Source organism: Eptatretus burgeri, chromosome 16 (genome assembly GCF_056783735.1).
Source record: "Eptatretus burgeri isolate ZD-2024b chromosome 16, Ebu_testis_v1, whole genome shotgun sequence".
NCBI lineage: Eukaryota > Metazoa > Chordata > Myxini > Myxiniformes > Myxinidae > Eptatretus > Eptatretus burgeri.
In genome coordinates, this window is record NC_140976.1 from 55203129 (window position 1) to 55224014 (window position 20886).

The following is a 20886-nucleotide window of genomic DNA, read 5'->3' on the forward strand; positions in this document are numbered from 1 at the left end:
ACTGTTCAGCCTGATGGAGGTGAATGACCAACTGAGTGCAGTTCTAGTTTTTACAGTTTCAGTTTGTCGTAACAGCGCAGAGTGTGCAAAAGGATACGCCTTAAACCCAAAAGTCTAAATTCCATCAAAGAGATGTGGATACATTTAAGTCAGTTATTAGAAAGCAGTCTTCAATCCTTGCCCAAGTCATAAGGAGCAAATTAAATTAATGTAAAGTGTTTGCAAGAGCAAAGTACACCAGAGTGTCTCAAGACTTCTCTGGTGACTGAGCATCCATTAACATAATGGTAAATTATTATTTAAAGCATTCAGAGTTGGTGAATCGAGTCGTCACCAATTCCAGTCAAAAGTCAGGCATGGCTCGCTGGTTCGTGAAAAGACTCGGGCCAAAAATCCACCCCCCCACCCCACAAATTATGGCTGTAAAGTAGCTTTAGATTTTAGAATTCTTCTGCATTGCAAGATTGTGCAAATTCTGGTGCTTATAGAGGGGTTATCAGTGGTGACTTTAGGGCCATGTAACTGCATGGGACCTTGAGGCAACAAAGGCTCCCACGTGACCGAACGGGGTACACAATCTTTTGAGGACCCTCCCCCCCTCCCACCCCAAAGGGTAGTGGTGATCCAAGTTCTCACTTTGCTGACAAAACACATCAACTTGCGAAAGGCGTTAAACAGCACAAAAAGAGCGCTCCAACTCAAGTGGGGGGAAAAATTAGGGATTACGATTAGTGGAGAAAGTAGGTCAAGTGGAATAATTACATTTAATGTGAACAAATGCAACAAGAACGACAATAAAATGTAGAAGACACCCAATGTCAAGATAAAACTATCCATCCATCCATCAGGACCATACTCTGTGAAGAGCGTTGGTGCTGCTTGAGCAGTCTCCTTGGCTATTGGGCACAATCCTGGACGGGTCGCCATTCCGACACAGGATACCAACAAGCTGACACTCATTTTGCCAACCTCGGAAGGATGACAGGTAGAGTCAACTCCACCTGGTATCAATTCAACAGCCGAGGGGGATTTGAACTCAGGATCCTCGGATCCGAAGACCACCACCCTAACCATTAAATTGACACCAGGTATAATACAAACCTATATTGTTAAACAAATCCACAATATGATTCATTGTACAAAACACCTCGTGGAATGGTGCGTTTTTGTTTTTTGTCTGAATCAGAAGTCAATCGGAGCAGCTTAAGACAAAATGAAATTACCCCCAACATGTGGGGCCAGAAAGCAAAAATGTTTGAAAAACAAACAAACACAACAAACAAAACACCAAAATCAACTTCATTTTCATTGCACAAGCGGTAGGACACAAAAATTGCATATTTTAGTGCGATTGGGGGAGGGGCAGAGCCTTTAATTAGCTAATGGCTAATTTTAATATGATGGTGGAGGCACTGTTCTGTTTTGCATGAGGCCTCCAAATGACTAATGCAAGAAGTGATGTAATACATTTCACTTTTTTCCATTTTCATGCTTTTTGGGGGGGGGGCGGGGGGTGGGGTCAAAACCATAAAAAAAATTTTTGACATCCTCCTTTCACAAATGGAACGGTCCTTCCCTGACATAATGCTCTTCAGCAATGGTATAGCGTCGCAGTGTATATTTACCAAAAGAGCGTGATAAGCGTTATTTATTACAGGCAGTTACAATAGTGTGAAGGAATTTCACAGTAATGCAACAATTACAAGTCCACAACATGCAATTAACAGTAAAATTTTCCAAGTTCCAATTGATATAATCAATATTAGGTTAATATATATATATATATATATATATATATATATATATATATATATATATATATATATATATATATATATATATATATATATTCCAAGTTTTGACTTTTAAGATTCCCAAAACTTCTCACTCCCATTCCCCATCCTCCATCGACCCAGCCCAGGTACTTGCATCATGCGATGTCACTTCATTAGGAATTACTGAAAAACAACAACAAAACAATGCAGCATCTGGTTAGTTGCGTGTATTTAGGATGACAAAATGACACTCATCAGGTTTCATTCAACATATAGCTTTAGTTAAAAGGCATCGGCCATTTTGTACCATTACGCTGGCTAAATCCATCCCCCGGAGGGGTGGAACAGCCCACAAATCTTGAAATCATACAATTTGCAGCATTGAAGTGTTATATTTTATCTCAAATCTGTGCGACAGAGTGTCCTCTGCATTCTTGATGACAACAATGCTATTCTAAGGGATCTTGTAATGCTGACCATGGATGGGGTCACAAGTCACCTTTCGGTGTCGATTTTATCTGCCATGCTGACTGTTGAGTCTTTAAGGCAAAATTAGGTGCCGTCTTCAATTCTTGTTTCCCAATTGACTGCAGGGACTTTTTTAAAAACAAAGACAAAAGAAAACAAAAGCAAAACATCAGAATAATTTTCAAATTGATTTGCAGAATAATTTAATTTAACGACTCAAATATCAGGAGTACAGCTCGTCACCTGGACCCTGGTGTTATGAACAGCCTTTGGCTCTGTGTGCTGCTGCCGACTTAATGTCAACATCACCGATGAACGAACGGTCTTCGCAGTCGATTCTGAATAGTCAATGGGGTCGACTCTCGCTACGCCCTCAAATGCTTGAGAAGGCGTCAGCACACGCGGTACATGGACTTTTGAAGAAGGTTCCACATCTATTCGGCTTTCTGTGCTTGACCTTTCCCCTTTCAAATATCCTCTATATGAAGCTTCATCCGAATCTTCAGCGATTGGCTCATTTCTAGGCACAGGAAGCTTGTCCAATGGCTTTGTCGAGGAATAGGATGAGGCCGGTGACTCTCTCACCATTTGCACTCGAGCCTGGAAAGGAAAGAAGCAACACAATGATCCACTAATATCACCATGGAACAGTGTGAACTTGACAATCACAAATGTTTTGAGATCACTTGCCTGAGAACTTTCATTTGGATTCGAGAGTCGAGAGGCAACAGGAGCATCCACAGTAGTCACATTGTGGTAAGTAGAACTTGGAGTTTGTCTATTTAGTAAGGTTCGATAAGATTCAGTCGAGGTTGGATAATCAGCAAGTCTGCTGTGTCTGTCAAGACTACCGTATGCTCTCGCTTTTCCAAATTCTGGTTTACGTGATGATCCTCCATTCTCCAGTTGAGTTCCCAAAAAGTTTCTAGAATGTCCATTGTGTAAGCCAGCACCTTGTTCCCTGCAAAATTGAATTTCAAAAAGGAAACGTTATTTTCACAACATCCATACTTTCTGCCTTCAATTAAACGTGAAACTAATCACACATTATCAAGCAAGAATCCCAAAAGTCATTATATTTCATAGCGAACGCAGTGAGCTTCAGACTTAACGCATGCACGTGAGAGAATAGGAAACAACAACAACAACACAATAGCCCTGGCTATTTGGAATCCGTGTCGTTAGCTAAGACGTTTTGCTTCCGGTTGTTGTTAAACGCTGTGCGGTGTATAAACACGATTGGGTTTTATTTCTGTCTTGTGAATATTGTGCTGTATCAAGTGATTGGGTTTTCGTATATCATGACTCGCCTGCTTGGGGTGGCAGGAATGTACATCCAGACGCGCAATAAAGTGGAGTTGATGCTAACACTCTTGCTTCTCGTGTCCCACTGCACCTCGTATACTATAGTTGGCGACGAGGATGGTTGAAAACGGACATGTGCCCGTTTTCATCGGAGACGACTTCGAATTGTTTTCGGAGCAATTGGGATGCTATTTCCACGCGAATGATGTGGTCGACGAGAGCAAACAGAAGTCGATCTTGCTCGCTTCGCTTTCGGCGGAGCATTATCGACTACCGAGTGATTTGGTGGCGCCGGACAAGCCCCGTGATGACGGGCTGTCGTTTCGGGACGTTGTGGAGAAGATGAAAGCACACATGGCGCCGGAGAAGTCATTACAGCTCGCTCGATACCAGTTTGATCGCCTCTCGAAAGGGGCAGAGGAACGCGTTGCTGATTTCGTGGCGCGGATTAAGCAATTTTTTCCGTGGCCTGCAAGTTCACGGCGGGGGAGCGTCCAGCTCGGCTCAGAGATCGTTTTATTGCTGGTTTACAGGATGCGAAGATGGTTTCGGCGGTTCTACAGCTGAAGGGTGAAGCCATTACATTCGACTCGGCGGTCAGTACGGCTACAGCGGTCGAGCAGACTCGCGAGGATGTTCGGGCCATCACCGGCCACGTGGGGTCGTGACCACCCCGGGACGCAGGCACGACCTTCGGTGCGGGTCGGACGTCGCCGCGCGGCCGCACGTGCGGCGAGGTGACCCCGCGGACATGTTTGGAATGCGGAGGTCGACACCTGCGCCGTGCGTGCCCATACAAAGGCACCGTGTGTTTAAAGGTGGGTCACAAGGTGGGCCATCTGGAGCATGTGTGCCGTGGGGCACCGGCCACCGTTAGGGTCATCAACGGCGATGTGCGAGGCGACCCGGGGTGGAACCGGCGGCCGTTGTTGAGCCTGTTTTCAATTGGCGACGGCGCGCTCGATGACGGTGGACATCGAAGTGAACAAAACGCTGATCACGTTTCAGATCGATACGGGAGCGGCAGTGTCGATCATTGGCGAACAGACCGCGCGTAGACTCAACGGCCTGAATTTTATCAGGTCCAAACTCACGCTGTTTACGTACACCCGCGAGAAGATAACGCCAGTCGGGATGGCAGACGTGTCTTTGCGGTACCAAGGCCAGGTCGCCACGCTTCAGTTGTACGTCGTGCGGGGGAGGGGACCGTCTCTCCTCGGCCGAGATTGGATGGCCCGCATCAGGCTAGACTGGGCCGCAGTTCACCTTGTGCAACCCGTGCCGAGCCGGTGGGAGGATCAGTTGGAGAAGATTCTTCAAAGACATCAAGGTTTGTTTTGCGACGACTTTGGGAAACTCAAGGGCTTGGAGGCAAAGCTCTTCCTGAAGGAGGGGGTGGTTCCTCGTTTTTGTAAACCACAACCGGTGCCGTATGCCCTGCGGGACAAGGTCAAGGGTGAACTGGATAGGCTGGAGGCCTGTGGAGTGATCAAACGGGTGTCGTACTCAGATTGGGCCACCCCGGTTGTCACGGTGCTGAAACGGAATGGAGACGTCCGATTGTGCGGGGACTTCAAATCCACGGTTAACCCGGGGCTCAGCGTGGAGCAATATCCACTGCCGTCAATCGATGAAATATATGCGCGATTGGCGGGGAGTCAATACTTCACGAAGCTAGACCTGCCTGATGCATATTTTCACCTGGCGATGGATCCCGGGAGTAGCGAGCTTTTGACAATCAACACGTGTTAAGGACTCTATCGATATACCCAACTCTGTTTTGGGATTGCTTCGGCCCCAGCCGTGTGGCAGAAAGCCATGGATCAGGTTTGCATTGGCCTGCCAGCTCAGACCTACCTGGATGATGTGCTCATTGCGGGGAAAACGGCGGACGAGCATCTTGCGAACATTACCCAAATGGTGACAAAGCTAGAAGCATGCGGCCTGCACTTGAACAGGGACAAGTGCGCGTTCTTCAAACAGCGCTTGGAATACCTCGGGCACATCATCACGCTGGAGGGGCTGTTGAAAGGTCCTTGGAAGGTGGAGGCGATTCAGTACATGCCACCGCCTCGCGACAAGACACAGCTGTGCTCGTTCATTGGTATGGCCAAGTATTACCAAAGGTTCGTGCGCGGGCTCAGCTCACAACTTGCGCCGTGAAAACATGGTTGCTCAGGAAGGACGAGCGCTGGGCTTGGGGGCCTGCAGACCAGGCGTCGTTAGACCGCGTCAAGCGGCTGCTCATAGAGGATACGGTCCTCGTGCACTACGAGCCTGCGCGTCCGCTCTTATTGGCATGCGACAGCTCTGCATATGGCATCGGGGCAGTGCTCTCCCACAGGATGGACGATGGTTTCGAGCGGCCTGTTTGTTTTGCATCCCGGACCCTGTCCGCAGCAGAGCGGGAATATGCCCAGATCGAGCGCGAGGCTCTCAGCCTCGTCTGGGGTGTGCGGAGGTGTCATCAATACCTGCTGGGGTGGCATTTCACTTTGCAGACGGATCACAAACCGCTTCAATTCATCCTGAGACCCGAACGCGGGGTACCGATGGTAGTGGCCGCGCGAATACAGCGGTGGTGTCTGTTTCTTGCTGCTTATGATTATGATATTCAGTTCCGAAGCACCGAGAAGCATGCTAACTGCGACGGGCTCTCACGCTTGCCATGTGCGGAGGGTCCAGCTGTGTCTGAGTCGGCCGACCGGGTGGATGTGTTCGCGCTGGGCCAGGTCCAAAGCGGGCCGATCACGGCCAGACAGGTCGCGGTGGATTCGGCTCGTGATCCGGTGCTCGCCCGTGTCGTCCAGGCGATTTCTACCGGGAATTGGAGCGATCTAACTTCGACACCGGCATTTCAACCTTTCACGTCGCGCATATCGGAGCTGTCATTGGTGCAACGGTGCGTTATGTGGGGAATGAGGACGGTGATTCCACTGAAGTTCAGGCAGCGGTGTTTGGAAGAACTGCATGTCAGTCACCTTGGCGTCGTGAAGACCAAGAGTCTTGCTCGTAGCCTATTGTGGTGGCCGGGGTTGGACAAAGACATTGAGCAGTTGGTTAAGCGTTGCGCCACGTGTCAAACAGATGCTGATAACCCACGTCGAGCCTCGGGGCTATGGCCGACCCCAGCCAGGGCCTGGCAGAGGGTCCATGTAGATTTTGCGAGGCCGGTTAATGGCAAAATGTTTTTGATTGTGATCGATGCATTCTCTAAATGGCCGGAGGTTGTAGTAATGCAGCATACATCAGCAAACATTACAGTAGAGAAACTGCAGACGATCTTTGCTAATAAAGGATTACCGGAGATCCTGGTCTCTGATAACGGTCCGCAGTTCATCGCAGGTGTATTTGATGAGTTTATGCGTCAAAATGGTATTCGACATCTAAGGTCCGCACCGTATCATCCTGAGACGAATGGGCAGGCTGTGTCGTTTGTTAAGATGTTGAAACGGGCTTTGCGCAGGGGGAGGGGGGGGGTGTTGCACCTGTGCAGACAGTCGTCGGTCTTTTTGCTCCATTACAGGAACGCGATTCATCCTGTCACGGGTGATTCGCCTGCCATTCGTCTCTATGGACGGGCTTTGCGGTCCAGACTGGATTTGCTGCGACCTGGAGGGTCGGGGAGTGGGACGGTGTTGCGTCTGACACTGCTGCGCGGTTTCAATGTGGGACAGCAGGTAATGGTGCGCGATTATTTCCACGGTTCCAAATGGGTGCCGGCTGTGGTCTCTGTGGTACTGGGGCCGGCGAATTGCATGGTGCGGACTGATGGTGGGGAGGTGTGGAAGCGGCACGTGGACCAAATGCATGATCGCTGTTCAGCGTCACCCCCTCCCCACACCCCCACAGGCCGAACGATGTGGGACCCCCACCTGTAATGTCGCCGTGGCCAGATGTTGTATCGCCAGGGCCGGATTTGCCGACGCCCAGGGGGTCTTCGCCTGATTCAGTCCTGCCCGGGGACGTCGGGCAGGCTGGTCGGCCGGGGGCGGTTGTTATTGCGGATGGTGCGAGTCCGGCGAGGGTGTCACCTTGACCGAGCCGGGAGGCGTCTGAGCCTGGGCTGTCTGGCGGCGCTGCCCGTTCGAGGCGGGTCAGGATGCGGCCGCGGTACTTGGAGGATTATGAGTGTTGATTGGTTTCGGTTGGTCATGTTATTATTGTCCTTTCATCATTTGACTTGTCATTTTACGAGGGGAGGAGTGTGCTGTATCACGTGATTGGGTTTTCGTATATCATGACTCGCTCGCTAGGGGTGGCAGGAATGTATATCAGATGGGCAATAAAGCGGAGTTGATGCTAACACTCTTGCTTCTCGTGTTCCACTGCACCTCGTACACCATAAATATTACTTAACGCGTGCACATGAGAGAATAGGAAACAACAAAAACAACACAATACCCTGGCAATTGTGAATCCGTGTCGTTGTCTCTGACCATTTTGCTTCTGTTTTTTTTTTTGTGTCCGGTTTTTGTCATGGGGAATGATGCATGCCGGGAGATCATGACCGGAAGTGTTTATTTATTTATTTATTCAATTATTTTTTTTTCCCAAAGTTAATTTTATACTTCCGAAAGTGATTTTTTTTTCATGACAGGAAGTGTTTATTTAGTATTTAACATTACCGGGAGTGATTTTGAAACTCTTTCCGGAACTTTTAATTTCTTTTATTCTTGACGAGAAGTGATCGTTTATTTGTTTATTTTTTCAATTATTTTTTCCCCAAATTTAATTTTAATAAAGATATCTCCCGCATCATCAAAAAATATTTTTTAATCGTGATTTACATTATTTGATCGCTGATTGCGAATCCAGGCCGAAGTAACCGGAAATTGCGTCGAAATCAGCTGTGCGGCGCTTACATGTACCACGGTATAGTTGGCAAGTATACAGTTGTGAACAAGTTTTATGTAAAGTCAGAAGTGAATGTAAGAAGAATTCTACGTTCGCTTCTAGGCTTAGCCGATTCCATATTACAAGTTCCCTTACAAGGAAATTCAATGCAGGAAGGGACCGTTATGCCTGTGCCTAATGTGCCCACATCAAAGCCTGTGCTATTGTTGCCAACCTATGGCTGTTTGTTACCTCCACTACCAAAGGTGGATAGATGCTATGCTTTCAACCATATCTGTCTGGGAGCAGGACATCTCAAAAAGTTGTGCATAGATTCGGACGAAACTTGGTGGACAGGTTTGGTGTGTGACAAGGATTAATTGATTCAATGTTTGTGAAGATCCGGATGCAGATGTGATAATTTTTAAAAAAAAATTTAAAGCGACTTCACCGTTAAGAGATGTGGCCAAAAACGATATATAGAATAATAGCGAATGTAGTGAGCTTCCTATTTAATGCGTAGACATGAGAGAATAGGAAACAACAACAACAACAACAACAACACAATACCCTGGCAATTGTGAATCCGTGTGGTTGGCTATGACCCTTTTGCTTCCGGTTTTTTTTTTGCTTCCGGTTTTTGTCATGGGGAATGATGCATGCCGGGAGATAAAGGCATCGTCGGAGACATGAAAGACCCAAATAATATCAGACATGGTGTATATTTCCTCCACTGATTTTAATAAAGATATCTCCCGCATCATCAAAAAATAATTTTTAATCGTGATTTACGTTATTTGATCGCTGATCCCGAATCCAGGCCGAAGTAACCGGAAATTGCGTATACAGTTGTGAACAAGTTATAGGTAAAGTCAGAAGCGAATGTAAGAAGAATTCTATGTTCGCTTCTAGGCTTTGCCTATTCCATATTATTTTAAAACGTTGTGGATAGGTTATGACAAAACGAGGTGGATGAATTGGGGAGGTGACAATAACAAGCCAATTAGATTTTGGTTCATGTGCAGAGACAAAACTTTTCAGGTGAACTGTTCAGCCAGATGGCATTATAGTTCGTGCTGTTTCCTTTTTTAAAATGCTGAACATCAAGAGAGGATGCAGCACATACCATTTTTAACGGCTGAGGTAAGACAAGTGGGGTTTGAACTACTGATCTCCCAAACTCAGAGCAGACTCTCTAACCATTACACAGAGTCTAGTTGAGAAAAAACAAAAAAATATATTGATGCGGACCTGGGTTGGGGGCGAAAAGATAACGGGGGGGGGGGAGGGGGAGAGCTACCTCGGGTTCCCACAAGACTCTCCGGAATCACAGGCCGTCGCATACAAATAACTTCGTGACACTGAGGGTCGCTAATCGACCGTGAACGCTAATAACTCGACCACGTGACTTAGGGTCCTCCGTCTAATAAATACCGTTTATCTAATTGTCATGTGATTTAATTATCGGGGGACAGGTCCTCGGTACGCCTTGTTCAAACCAGGTCACCTTACCGGATCAGATGCAGCCGAGCGTAACTGCCCAAGGACGTACCGGCTAAAAATAACAGATCGTTAGGGAATAATGTCCCAGCTCAGCGAGGATACGAACCATGCTGGACCAATGAAGGAAAAGACGAAAACGAGCTGGGAACATTTCTAAACAAAGCATTTATTTACAATCAGGCGAGGAAAGGTATGTGGAATAGTAAATGTGGTTTATTCAGATGTACAGCAGGGATAGCAAGTAATTTGTGGGGTGTGACAAAAGGGCAAGCACTTTACAAAGGCAAACACAGAGCAGACTTATCCCGTTATATCCTCTACAATCTTAACTTATGCTACGACATGCACCAACACACACACACACACACGATTAGATAGCCAGAAAGAAAGAGCAGATGAGGATAAACGGCCTCGCAATACCTGGCACGGTCAGCCAACCAACGCAAACCAGTACGCTATGGGGGAATTAGGGAGGGGGGGAATACTGGTGTCTGAGGTATGGGAGTGGGAGGTGTGGTGTAATGCAATAGGAGGGTTGCGGTGTCATGCCAGAGGAAACTGATTGTGAGTAAGTAGGATGCTCTTTTGTGCGTCCAAAGTGAATTAGATAGAGGGGTGGAAAGAAAGAAATGCGTGAGGCGACAGATTCCTAACCTTGTCATGCATAGGTCTGCTAGTGTAGTGTGTACGTCCGTGGGATACTCCGCTTGAACATTCCCATCTCAGGAGTTGGTAGTGTGGGGGAAAAATTTATATGAATGTATTTTAAATTGTAACAAATGGAGTTTCAGAAATGTAACTTTTATGCTGCAAATTGAATTGGCTGTCATTTCTGCCCAAAAGACTTTTGCCCTAAATGATAAGAAATGTGTTGTTCTGGAGCAGAGTGACCGAGCTGATAAATGAACCTTTGCTTAGAAAATGTACGAAGTGGCTTTTTGTCTAAAAGACACGTCTACAGTCTGGGTGAATATCCCCCAACCTCTCTCTCATGGAAGTATAAAATGTTTTGAAAGGCACATTGTTCTCAGTGCAAGTACGTGAGGAAGTACAGTTTCTCAGTGGCTTGTACTCCTTGGAACTGACCAAGTACCAAGTTAGAATAAAACTCTGATGTAATGTAGAAGTGAATTGAATCGGGTTGGTCTAACTTAACTAAAGTAAGAATATATGAAATAGAACCAAATAATATTGCAATCAAATGGGGATTCTTAAGTTCATTGTACGAGGGTGAGAAGTGTATGGTGTATAATTAGGAAATAAATTGTTTCACAAGGAAGGACTTGTGTGGACATCAGTTTTATCAGTGTCGATAGGGTTTTTGTAGGATTTTATAATCAAATCGGACAAACGTTAAACTCTGTCTGAAGTCAAATAGGATTCCACAAATCGGCCAGTTAGAATCCTTCAGGAGGACAACGATCACAACAAGGTGGGTTTTAAAAAAATCCACATCAGTGCCTCATCTCCAGCTTACTCACTTTGCCAGGGCTCATGGCAACGCATGCTCCACAATAGTCCTCCAGAATAAGCACGTCTCAGTCACACACCAACCGCGAGTGAAGAGCCAGTGATGGGCAGAGCCAAAAGGGCGAGGAAAAGATGCGAATAAGAGGGCGGACAGCTCCGCGATCCACCTTTTATAAGCCCCGGGCGAAGAGTGGGGTGACGACCCCAAGCGATGAGCTGTGACCTGAATCCTGCTTCTCTATTGGGCCACAGCGGTCCTACTAGCCATGCCCTGCCAGGTTCCTGGGGCTGGAAGCGGTCTCATCCGTACATCCGGCGAGGAACGTCCGGAGCTCCATACTGAACTCCCGGGCTGCTCTTCCCGTGACCCCTCCCCCGTCCCTCGTGCCATGTTCCGGCGACTGGACAAGGGTTGTATCAATCCCACGTGCCCACCAGGAACACCCCAGCGAGGTGCGGTTGGTGCTACAAACGTCCGTTGCTCTCGTCCCTGGATCACGCGTACCCTGAGAGTACCCTGAGCCGTGCAGCACACCTCTGTTTATTGGAGAATTGTATCAATATAGAGGTACGAGGATGTGCGGGAATATTTTTCCCATGTGTAGGAGGTGTTGGTGGTCAAGGTGGTGAATGTTTGGTGAGCGACGGGTGAGCAAGGTGAGATGCTGTTGGAAATTGGCGCGCAGATTTGAATGAAAGAATGGTGTGCCATGCGTGTGCTGTCCGGTGTTTATTGTGATTGTTTTGGTTCCAAGCCACAGGAGGTATTGTATCGCAAACATTCAAATGCATTTTGTATGGCGTGTGTGCTTGCTTGCTTGATTTGTTCCATGGCTAAAAGGAAAGGGTTGGAATATAAATCATAACAGAAGATAGAGATATAGTTAGACTTAGCTATAAGACCCACGCAATACGCAATGCACTTCATCCCATTAACCCACTAGACATTAGGGGAAGGTCTGACTGCACGAAGACTAATGAAATAACTGCATGTTGGGTGCCATTGCCGAAGAGACATGCGGTTTTGCAGAACCGCAACAATATATAAACCCCTCAAAAAGGGTTAACAAAACCCCATCTTTGCCCTGCATCCGTGAAGCGAAAAGCGGGGTTAAGCGATTGGTCGCGTCCGTGTGTCACACTCGTGTGTACAGTACGTGCCTGCTTTAAAAAAAAAATCATTTTCTCAGCAACCGTTAATTTGATCAACACGAAATTCTCGAAAGAGGTGTACCTCCTCCTGTAGAATATTTTATTCATAAGTCACATGGTACAGGCACCATCTTGGAAAAAATGAAAAAAATTTGCACCTCCATCTATGAAACTGCTCCAAGGAAAAAAATTGAAACACGGCTCATTGTAGTGTACTCCCCATGGGGAATAAGATAAGTTAATGATGATGTCATCAGTGCCTTCATTATGATGTCACAATTCGACAAGTGCAACGCTTGATCCGGTCAAGATGGAAAATAATTTCTCTGAAATTGTTGAAACCGCTAATTGATCAATGCAAAACTTTCACAGATTGATCAACTACCCATGGGAAATATAGTTTTATAAAAGTGACATCATTTGTCACAGGTCTGGCACCATAATGGATCAAAGAAAAAAAAAAAAAAAAAAAAAAAAAACAAGAGTTAGCTTGCACCAAGTCCTTCTCAAAACTGCACAGGGTAAGTATTCTATGAATAACATTGAGTTATGAGATGCAAAACCATTGTTTGAAAGTTCAATGTCCATGTGCAGGATTTATTTATCATCAAAAGTTGGTCTTGCTTCGGAGTTCAGTTTCAATTTAAAACTACGCTCAACACATATAATAGCAATGACATTGTTAGAACATCTGCTCTGAGTCTGGGAAGTGGAGTGGTTCAAATCCAACTTACCCGAATCGTATCAAAGACTAAAAATAGGACCGCCTATCCTGACGCTCACCTCGATCAGGACCAAGTCACTCAAACCCCCGAAAACGTCCTTAGACCTGAAATCACAGAGGCAAATTGGCGACCGTGACAGGATGCAATTTGCCTCGGTGAATCAAGATCGGTGGCATTCAGTTGGAGAAAGAGGAAACAAAAGTGAGCTTACCATGAAGGTTAGAGATTTCTTGCCCGAGGGGGAGAAGAGGTGTGTTTACCCTTCCTCCCTGCATGCCTCATCTCTCGACCATTTGGTAAACTTGCTTCCAAATTATACAAAGGAGTCTGTACCATTTGTTGTGCTTGAGGTTGTTGAAAAGATGCTGTGCTTCGGGTTGGTGTCCCGGTTATTGAAGAGTTGGTGTGTTTCAAGGTTGGCGTCCTATCGTGATCAGACAAAGAGCCATTGTGTGCATCCCCCACTTTAGGTCTTGGTGCTACACTCAAAGTTAATTGTTATCTTCACCTGAAGTGGAGGGAACAATTGAGTAAATTCATTGTTTTCCAACCAGAAGTTGGAGTTGACAGAATTATGGGTTTATTTTCACCCGAATGGTAGAAGGATAGGGCTCTTATGAATTTGTATTTGTACTGAATTGTGTTGAAATTCATTGAATTGCATACTAAGTATTGTATTATTTGAGTTAGTTACAGTACATTAAGTAAGCGAATGTTGATATAGTTTGTGTACGATACATCAGCGTTTGAGTTTGTGTATTGTGAACTGGGAAGCTTCTGGGAATGAATAAGCATGGAAAGTGGAGATAAGAATTGGTTGTCACCGTTTACTGTGAAGACTGAAAAAGGCGAGGTGCACCACCGATTTCAGAGGAAGTAAGGTCATGTCAGATCCCTCATACGCTGTTGTAGCTTCGGCGTTAAAACAGAATAACCGAGATTGTGGCTCAAATTGAAAGACAGAGCCCTGGCATTATGGTGCAGTCTCTTTGGAGTGAAAAACAAATGTCATTGAGAGCATTTTAAGACCAGATAGAGAGGTAGTGTATGTGAATTTGATTTTGGTCAACATCTGAATTAGAAGCGATTGTGGGCTCCATGCCCTCCATCTGGGATCACAAGGAACTGAAGATTACCGTACAATGTCATAATCCTACATATATTGACGAGAATGTCTTTATTGTGAGAAATGATTTTGCAACAACTAAAGCATGAAGTGAAATAGATATTCATAAAATAAAATAGAATAAAATTAATAAAAACCACCTTTATCAAGAGTTTGGGGATGGATTACTCACACGCACAGCCAAAGTTGTGCACCACGGTTGCTTGGGATGCCTTTGCAAATCAATTGAATGTAAACTTCAGGCAGCGAGTTAAAGCAGGCTCTTTAAGCTTTTCTGTTATTGCTTTGGTGGTTGGCTCATGATTAAGAGCAGAGGGATGTTTGATGTGCGTGGGTTGTTGATCCCCGTTTGCTGTTTAAGCATGAATACATATCATGTTTGATACTTAAAATATCCCTCAGATATGTGCACGTGTCTCGGTGCATTGTTCCAAATGAGGCATGAATGGAATGGTGCGAGATGTCCTCACTCATGCTGTGGTTAAGCTATGGGAGTCAGGATGGGTTAAAGCTGGGGCTTTCACAGATTACTTTGCATGCTATTTTGGCTTTTTACACTGTACGTTGTATTCATAATAATAAATGGATGGTCTCTGAAGAGCATCATTTGAATGCCTGTTATAAAATAATAATAATAATAATAATAATAATAATAAGTAATGCGTATGTTATAGTCTTGGGGTGACATGTTAAGTCTAGAGGTACGCACGCTCTCCACTGAGCTCATGTTCGAATCTCAGCTTAGCAATAAACTGGAATCGATGAGTTTTGTAGATAAGGCAGGGCATCAATGTGTGTGTGCCATCCCTCGGAGAGACATTGAAGCAAGTGTCCCATGTATGAGCATCGATGCTTTATGTTTGAGAAGGACCAGGGTTTGTGTACTCACATGCTACGGAGTAGGGAATGAATGTCAAGTAGGTCAAAGTATAATAATTATATTATTAAAAATCATGCAATGACACCACAAGCAGCATTAAATAATACCCATTTGATTTGCTCTCTGATTACTTGGGCAGGTGTGTGCTTTTTGGTTACGCGGTACTTCTTGTACCTTACCCATTCCCCGTTTCAAAATTTGCAATGAAGTAAGCGGGGTTTTTCGAACACCGACTTGGCCTTTATGACCATCCTTCCTCAGGACAGAAGTGCTAAGGTAGGTGGAAAAATAAATAAATAAAATAGGCAACTGCTTTGGAACTGCTTGAAATGAAACTGTGGATAGTTTAGCAGATATCGATATTAAAATGATTGCAATGCAAATGATAACTGCAAAAAAAAAAAAACCGAATCGCTTTGAATTTAGGACTTGCTCCGCAGGAGGAGGCTGTGCTCTTATTGAGTTTGAATGTTGCACCTAGTACTTATATCCCAGACAAATCAGAACAAATTAAAAAATGCAAATTAAAGAAGCAGCAGCTAACTTTCATAATTATTATCCAGATGATGGAATATTTTTCTCAACTAATAGGGATCTTTGGAAGATGGTGGACAAAATTGTGGATTTTTGCTCGACATGTTATTTGTTATCATAGTACTTTTCAATTATGCTACTAAAACATTGCCCTCACTAAAGGCACCTTGACTGATTGCCTCATGTTTTGAGAGGAAAATTACCCCCTCTTTAATGGTACATTAACCATAGCTGTGCAAACATTGCACAGCCTCCTCCATTGAAGTTTCTTGTAAGAGAACTCATATTATTAAACAGACAAATAGTCAAACAGCCTGACTCCATTGTAGGAGCCACATTCTCATCATTATCTCTGCCCCCGAAGGTGAAGGAGGTTACGTTTGCACCCCTTTCTGTCTGTTTGTGTATGTACAGGATCTCAAAAAGTTGTGGACGGATCTGGATTAAATTTTGTGGACCGGTTCGGTGTGCGACACAGACAAACTGATTAGATTTTGGTGAAGATTCAGATCCGGATCAGACTACGAGAATTAAAAAAAGTGATTCTTCACCATTGAGAGATCGGGCTAAACAGATACATAGCACACTATCTCAAAAAGTTGTGAATTGATTTGGATGAAACTTGGTGGACAGGTGGGATGACAAGGACGAATTGACTCGATTTTGGTGACGATCCGAATCCGGATCTGGATTACGAGAGTTATGTGATTCTTCACCATTGAGAGATAGGGCCAAAACCAATATAGAGCACGATATTTCAAAAATATATTGGACCCGATATGTTCTCGTGGATCAGGCATTGCGTGGTGGAGGTATGCGCTCTACCGAGTGCCCTTCTAGTTGAGAATATAAATATGTACCCAATCCTGACGTCATTCAATCCTCTCCAATGGTGACATCTTGGAAGCACATCAATCTCACTTGCTGATATCTTTGTCGGCTTTGTGCATTAAAGTCAACTCACCAGATCAGATTTTCCCGTAGGCTCTTCCGCTGAAGAAGGTCTGCGTTTGCACCACACCGTTTCTCCTTCCATTTATCAAGATCCTATGAAGGACATTAAACATCAGCATCCCGTTTTCTTCAAAGCTACTGGCACTTAAACCACTAACGAACCCATTTGATCCTTATTCGTTTTGAAGCAGAACATGGCTGCAGGTAACACAATTTGCTGGGGGCACAGCTGTACCACTGATGCAGTGACCCCCTGTAGATTAGTGCAGGGAATTGGAATTCGTTTGTGATCCCTCGATAGCTCAGACTCGGCACGGACACCGTGACATCCCCTTGATGTCCACTAACCAAGGCTGGCAAACAGGAGCTCAGTTCAACATCCATCAGAGGGACAGCACCCACACCGACCAATATCCCTACCTGTCAAACACGAGAATGACTAACTGTTTAAAGCTGGATCATAGGGTTCGGTGATATAACGATATACCGGCATTGTAATTTTGAATACACTGGTTTTACCGAGAAGGAAAGAAAGAAAGAAAGAAAAAATAATCAGAATATCACCAACAAATTGAAGGAAAGTTTAAAAACCCTTGACGCACTCAGCTACACCTGGAACGTACGACATCAATACATACTAGGAAGTAGGTACAGCAAGTTTGAACTTAATTATTTAATTACAATATTTAATTTGAATTGGGTGTGCTTTAGAAACCCTCTGCCGATTACCAATACTGATCTTGCTGGAAAACAAAATCATTTTTAATACAAGTTGAAGTTGGAAGTAAAATAACTGTTATTATGGGGGGGGCGGGGGGGGGGTTGGAAAGCTCTGTGTGGGAATACTTTTGGAAAATTACCATGTGTCAATAATATGTATGTCATATGAATACATAATGGACCATTACATTAAAATAAAATAAATAAATTAATTAATGTTTTTTTAATACCAGTACAATCGATCTCATAAAGAAAAACAAAACCGATGCAGCCTACTGGGTCAAGATCTGGACCCAGGCTATACAGCTCAGTGGTGAGTGTGCACACCTCTAGGTTATCCTATCCAAGCTCTTTCACTACCTTCTCTTTCGAAGTCCTAACACTCACCTGCTGCCACCGGACATCCCTCATTGAAGCTGCCACCTGGTTGGCTTCACTGTGTACATTCTCAATGCTTTTGCTCCTGTTCCAAAAAAAAAAAAAAAAACATCATACAACATGGCATAATGGTTGGAGCATCCTCCGAGTCTGGGTGATCAGCGGTTCAAACCAGACCCTGAAGTCATACCAAAGAACAAACAAGGTGCATGCTGCTTCCTTGCTTGATGCTCAGCACTTAAAGAGGATAAAGCAAGTATAAACTATATCAGTACAGACTTGATGGGCCTGCTGGTCTCATCTGGCATTGAAGTTCCATGGAAGAAAACTCATGATACCATTGGTCCACTCAAGTTATATTAAAAGACTTGTGATTTATAAAAGTTTTCTCAATGCAATGACACCACATACACAAAATGAAATCTGAAAATCTGGCTCCAAAGCAGTCTGAAAAACAAAACCACCCTCTGCTGAAAGCAGTGTGACCCTCTACACTGCTAACCATAGCATTAGTCAGTCTCCATGGGCATTCAGAAACCTTTTATTGAACAACTACAAGGCCACCCAATGGGAAAGTAATCGATCCATGGATACATTTCTGGTTGCCTGGTCATCGTCGGCAAGGAATAGATTCCCCCAGGAGTTCGGCAGATGACAGGCTGACGATGGGCAGGGAGCTAGAAACTCGTCCATGGATGGATTCCTTTCTCCAAGGGGCAGATTGGCGATTAGCTAATGTTAAAAGTGGAAAGGGTTTTTTTTCATACATTTTTTTCCTTCTTAAATTTGTGAGCATTTCTGTCCTGTTTTATCACAGACTGAAACCAAGCAAGAGCATACATTTAATGAAGACACCTTTCTTCCATACTACAATTTAGAGATCTTGTTAGCCATAATGGATGCTTAAACAAGGTGTATGTATGGCATATACCCCATGTTGTTCAAGGGCCTTGCAGCAAGTGGTGTGGCACAGATGTTCCTGGTTATCACTCTATTGAAATCGGTGACACAGGCATCATTCTCTCCACGTAACATATACATTCCCGTACAGTACATGTACTTATTCTTTGACAAGTTTATCAGAATTGCAGATTTGTGTAGATCACCCGGTGAAACAAATCTTGATCGTCCACTTAAATAAATGTAATGCCATTCTCTCTCTCTCCAGATGCATTGCCAACACTCTGAAAAACTCCCCTTAAATATTCCATCTTGGCTGATCAGTCTGACTTTTTAATACATTTTTCAAATTTTCTTACCTGCGCTGTTCGAAGTGGGGAAGGGATGACCCTCGCTGTAGACTTCCAGTGCCTTCCCGGTACTGTCTCGGAAGGAACTGATTGAATGGTGCTGAAGGATTCGTTTGATGTATCAAATTATTCCGCATATTTGATGGAGCCTTAAAAAAAAATTAAATAAAAACGGGCAAAGATTTAAACAAACAAAAAAAAAAAAAGCAAAAACAAAACTACATGATGATCACTCAATTGCATGAAAGAAAATACAATGGTAAGAGGAGACTGATGTTTCCATGGCATTGCCAAAGACCACCACCACCACCACCACATATTTTCACTAATCAAGTAATTTCTCATTAAATGGTTTCATCAGCAGGACATGGTTATTGTGAAATCTGTACAAAAAACAAAAAAAAAAACTCCTGTAGTGTAGCAGCACAGCAAACCTGTTGTGCATTTTGTGATACAAGCACCAAATTTGGCATAAATGTACATTAATATGTTGCGAACATTTTCAGATATTGGGCCACTTGAAATTCTCTCTTTATGTCCGCCATATTGGATTTCAAAATGGCCACCACTTGAAATATACATTTACTATTCTCTCTGGACGTAATGCAGCTATTGGCTTGATTCTGGTATCCAAATGTATGTTTTTGGGGGCAAGGAATCCAATGGTACGATTTTCAACTTAATATTATCTATCACAGTCTGTTATATAATTTTATTTGGAAATTATCTCAGCAAATATTGGATTCAATACAATACATTGAAAAGAATGTCTTAGGTATAATACTGACATGCTACATGGTCTAGTATTTGAGGCTCGGTGTACTGGTATATACCGGTACTGAAGATACGTGTACATAAACAGTGTCATGTTAACAAGTTCAGCATTGCCACAAGTACATGTATGTTGTTGACTCATCATCATGTGCAGTCCCCTTCACACACACAGAGGGCTGTGCACTGAAGGGCAGCCTTTTTGCACTTGCAGCACCTCACACACCCTTTTTTGCACTTGCAAGAAACCAGCTCAATGCAGCTGTGAGCTGCCTCAGTTAGCCTGGTCCAGTAAGGTGTGTACTGTCCTTCTCCAGTCCTTGACCAACCCCAGTTGGTTGGTGGAGGGAGCTCTGGTGCTGGCAGCAGTACCTGACCCCACACATGTCCACCTTGATACACTGCCCTCTTGACATGTTCCTCCAGAGCTGCCTTCATTGGAGGGATGAGCTGCACATTGTTCTTCCTTGCGAAGAGTTTCCTCCTGACCTTGTCAATGTCTGTGCATTTGCTGGTTCGATCATACAACAGGATCACGAACCTCTCGATGATGTGCATTGCATCGTCTGGTATGTCACGAGGTGCAGAGGACAGCAGCAGCAGCCCCTCAGTGAGTTCTGGCAGGACCGTCCAGACTGCCCACGCAGTCTTCTTGCCATGTCTATGAAAAATAGATACAGTGTCGCATCCAGTTAGAGCGTGGAACATTGGCAGTACACGAGCCTTCTCTCGTCCCAATCCAGCTGCTATTTCGTGTGCTGCAAGGTATCGGAAAATCTGGCCTGTTCCGAATGCCAGCCACAGTTCGTCTTCTGGTTGCAACTCCTGTGCCAGGGACACTGCCAGCACCACAACATCGGTGTCTACAGTACAGATGAGTATTGCATGGTGTCCATGCTGGACTGCGTAAGATGCAGGCAGCAACATCCGACTGTCAGCTTCTTCATGGTTACATGGGGCGAGTGAGGTCAGATCTGACAGTAGTGGCTTGCTGAGCACTGCCTCTCCATCAGTAATGACGAGTTGCTTGTCCTCCTGG

General features: G+C 44.7%; 1 protein-coding gene across 1 annotated transcript in view; it reads right to left on the bottom strand.

Moving 5' to 3' along the window:
- Positions 1 to 20886, bottom strand: part of LOC147011100 (uncharacterized) — a 63372-nt gene that overhangs the window by 30466 nt on the left and 12020 nt on the right. The window contains 7 exon segments of the mRNA XM_085858654.1: positions 1930 to 1958; positions 2275 to 2362; positions 2487 to 2843; positions 2934 to 3204; positions 16739 to 16821; positions 17836 to 17911; positions 19086 to 19225. Of these exon segments, the coding sequence (XP_085714780.1) occupies positions 1930 to 1958; positions 2275 to 2362; positions 2487 to 2843; positions 2934 to 3204; positions 16739 to 16821; positions 17836 to 17911; positions 19086 to 19213 (1032 nt within the window). The 5' untranslated portion in view covers positions 19214 to 19225.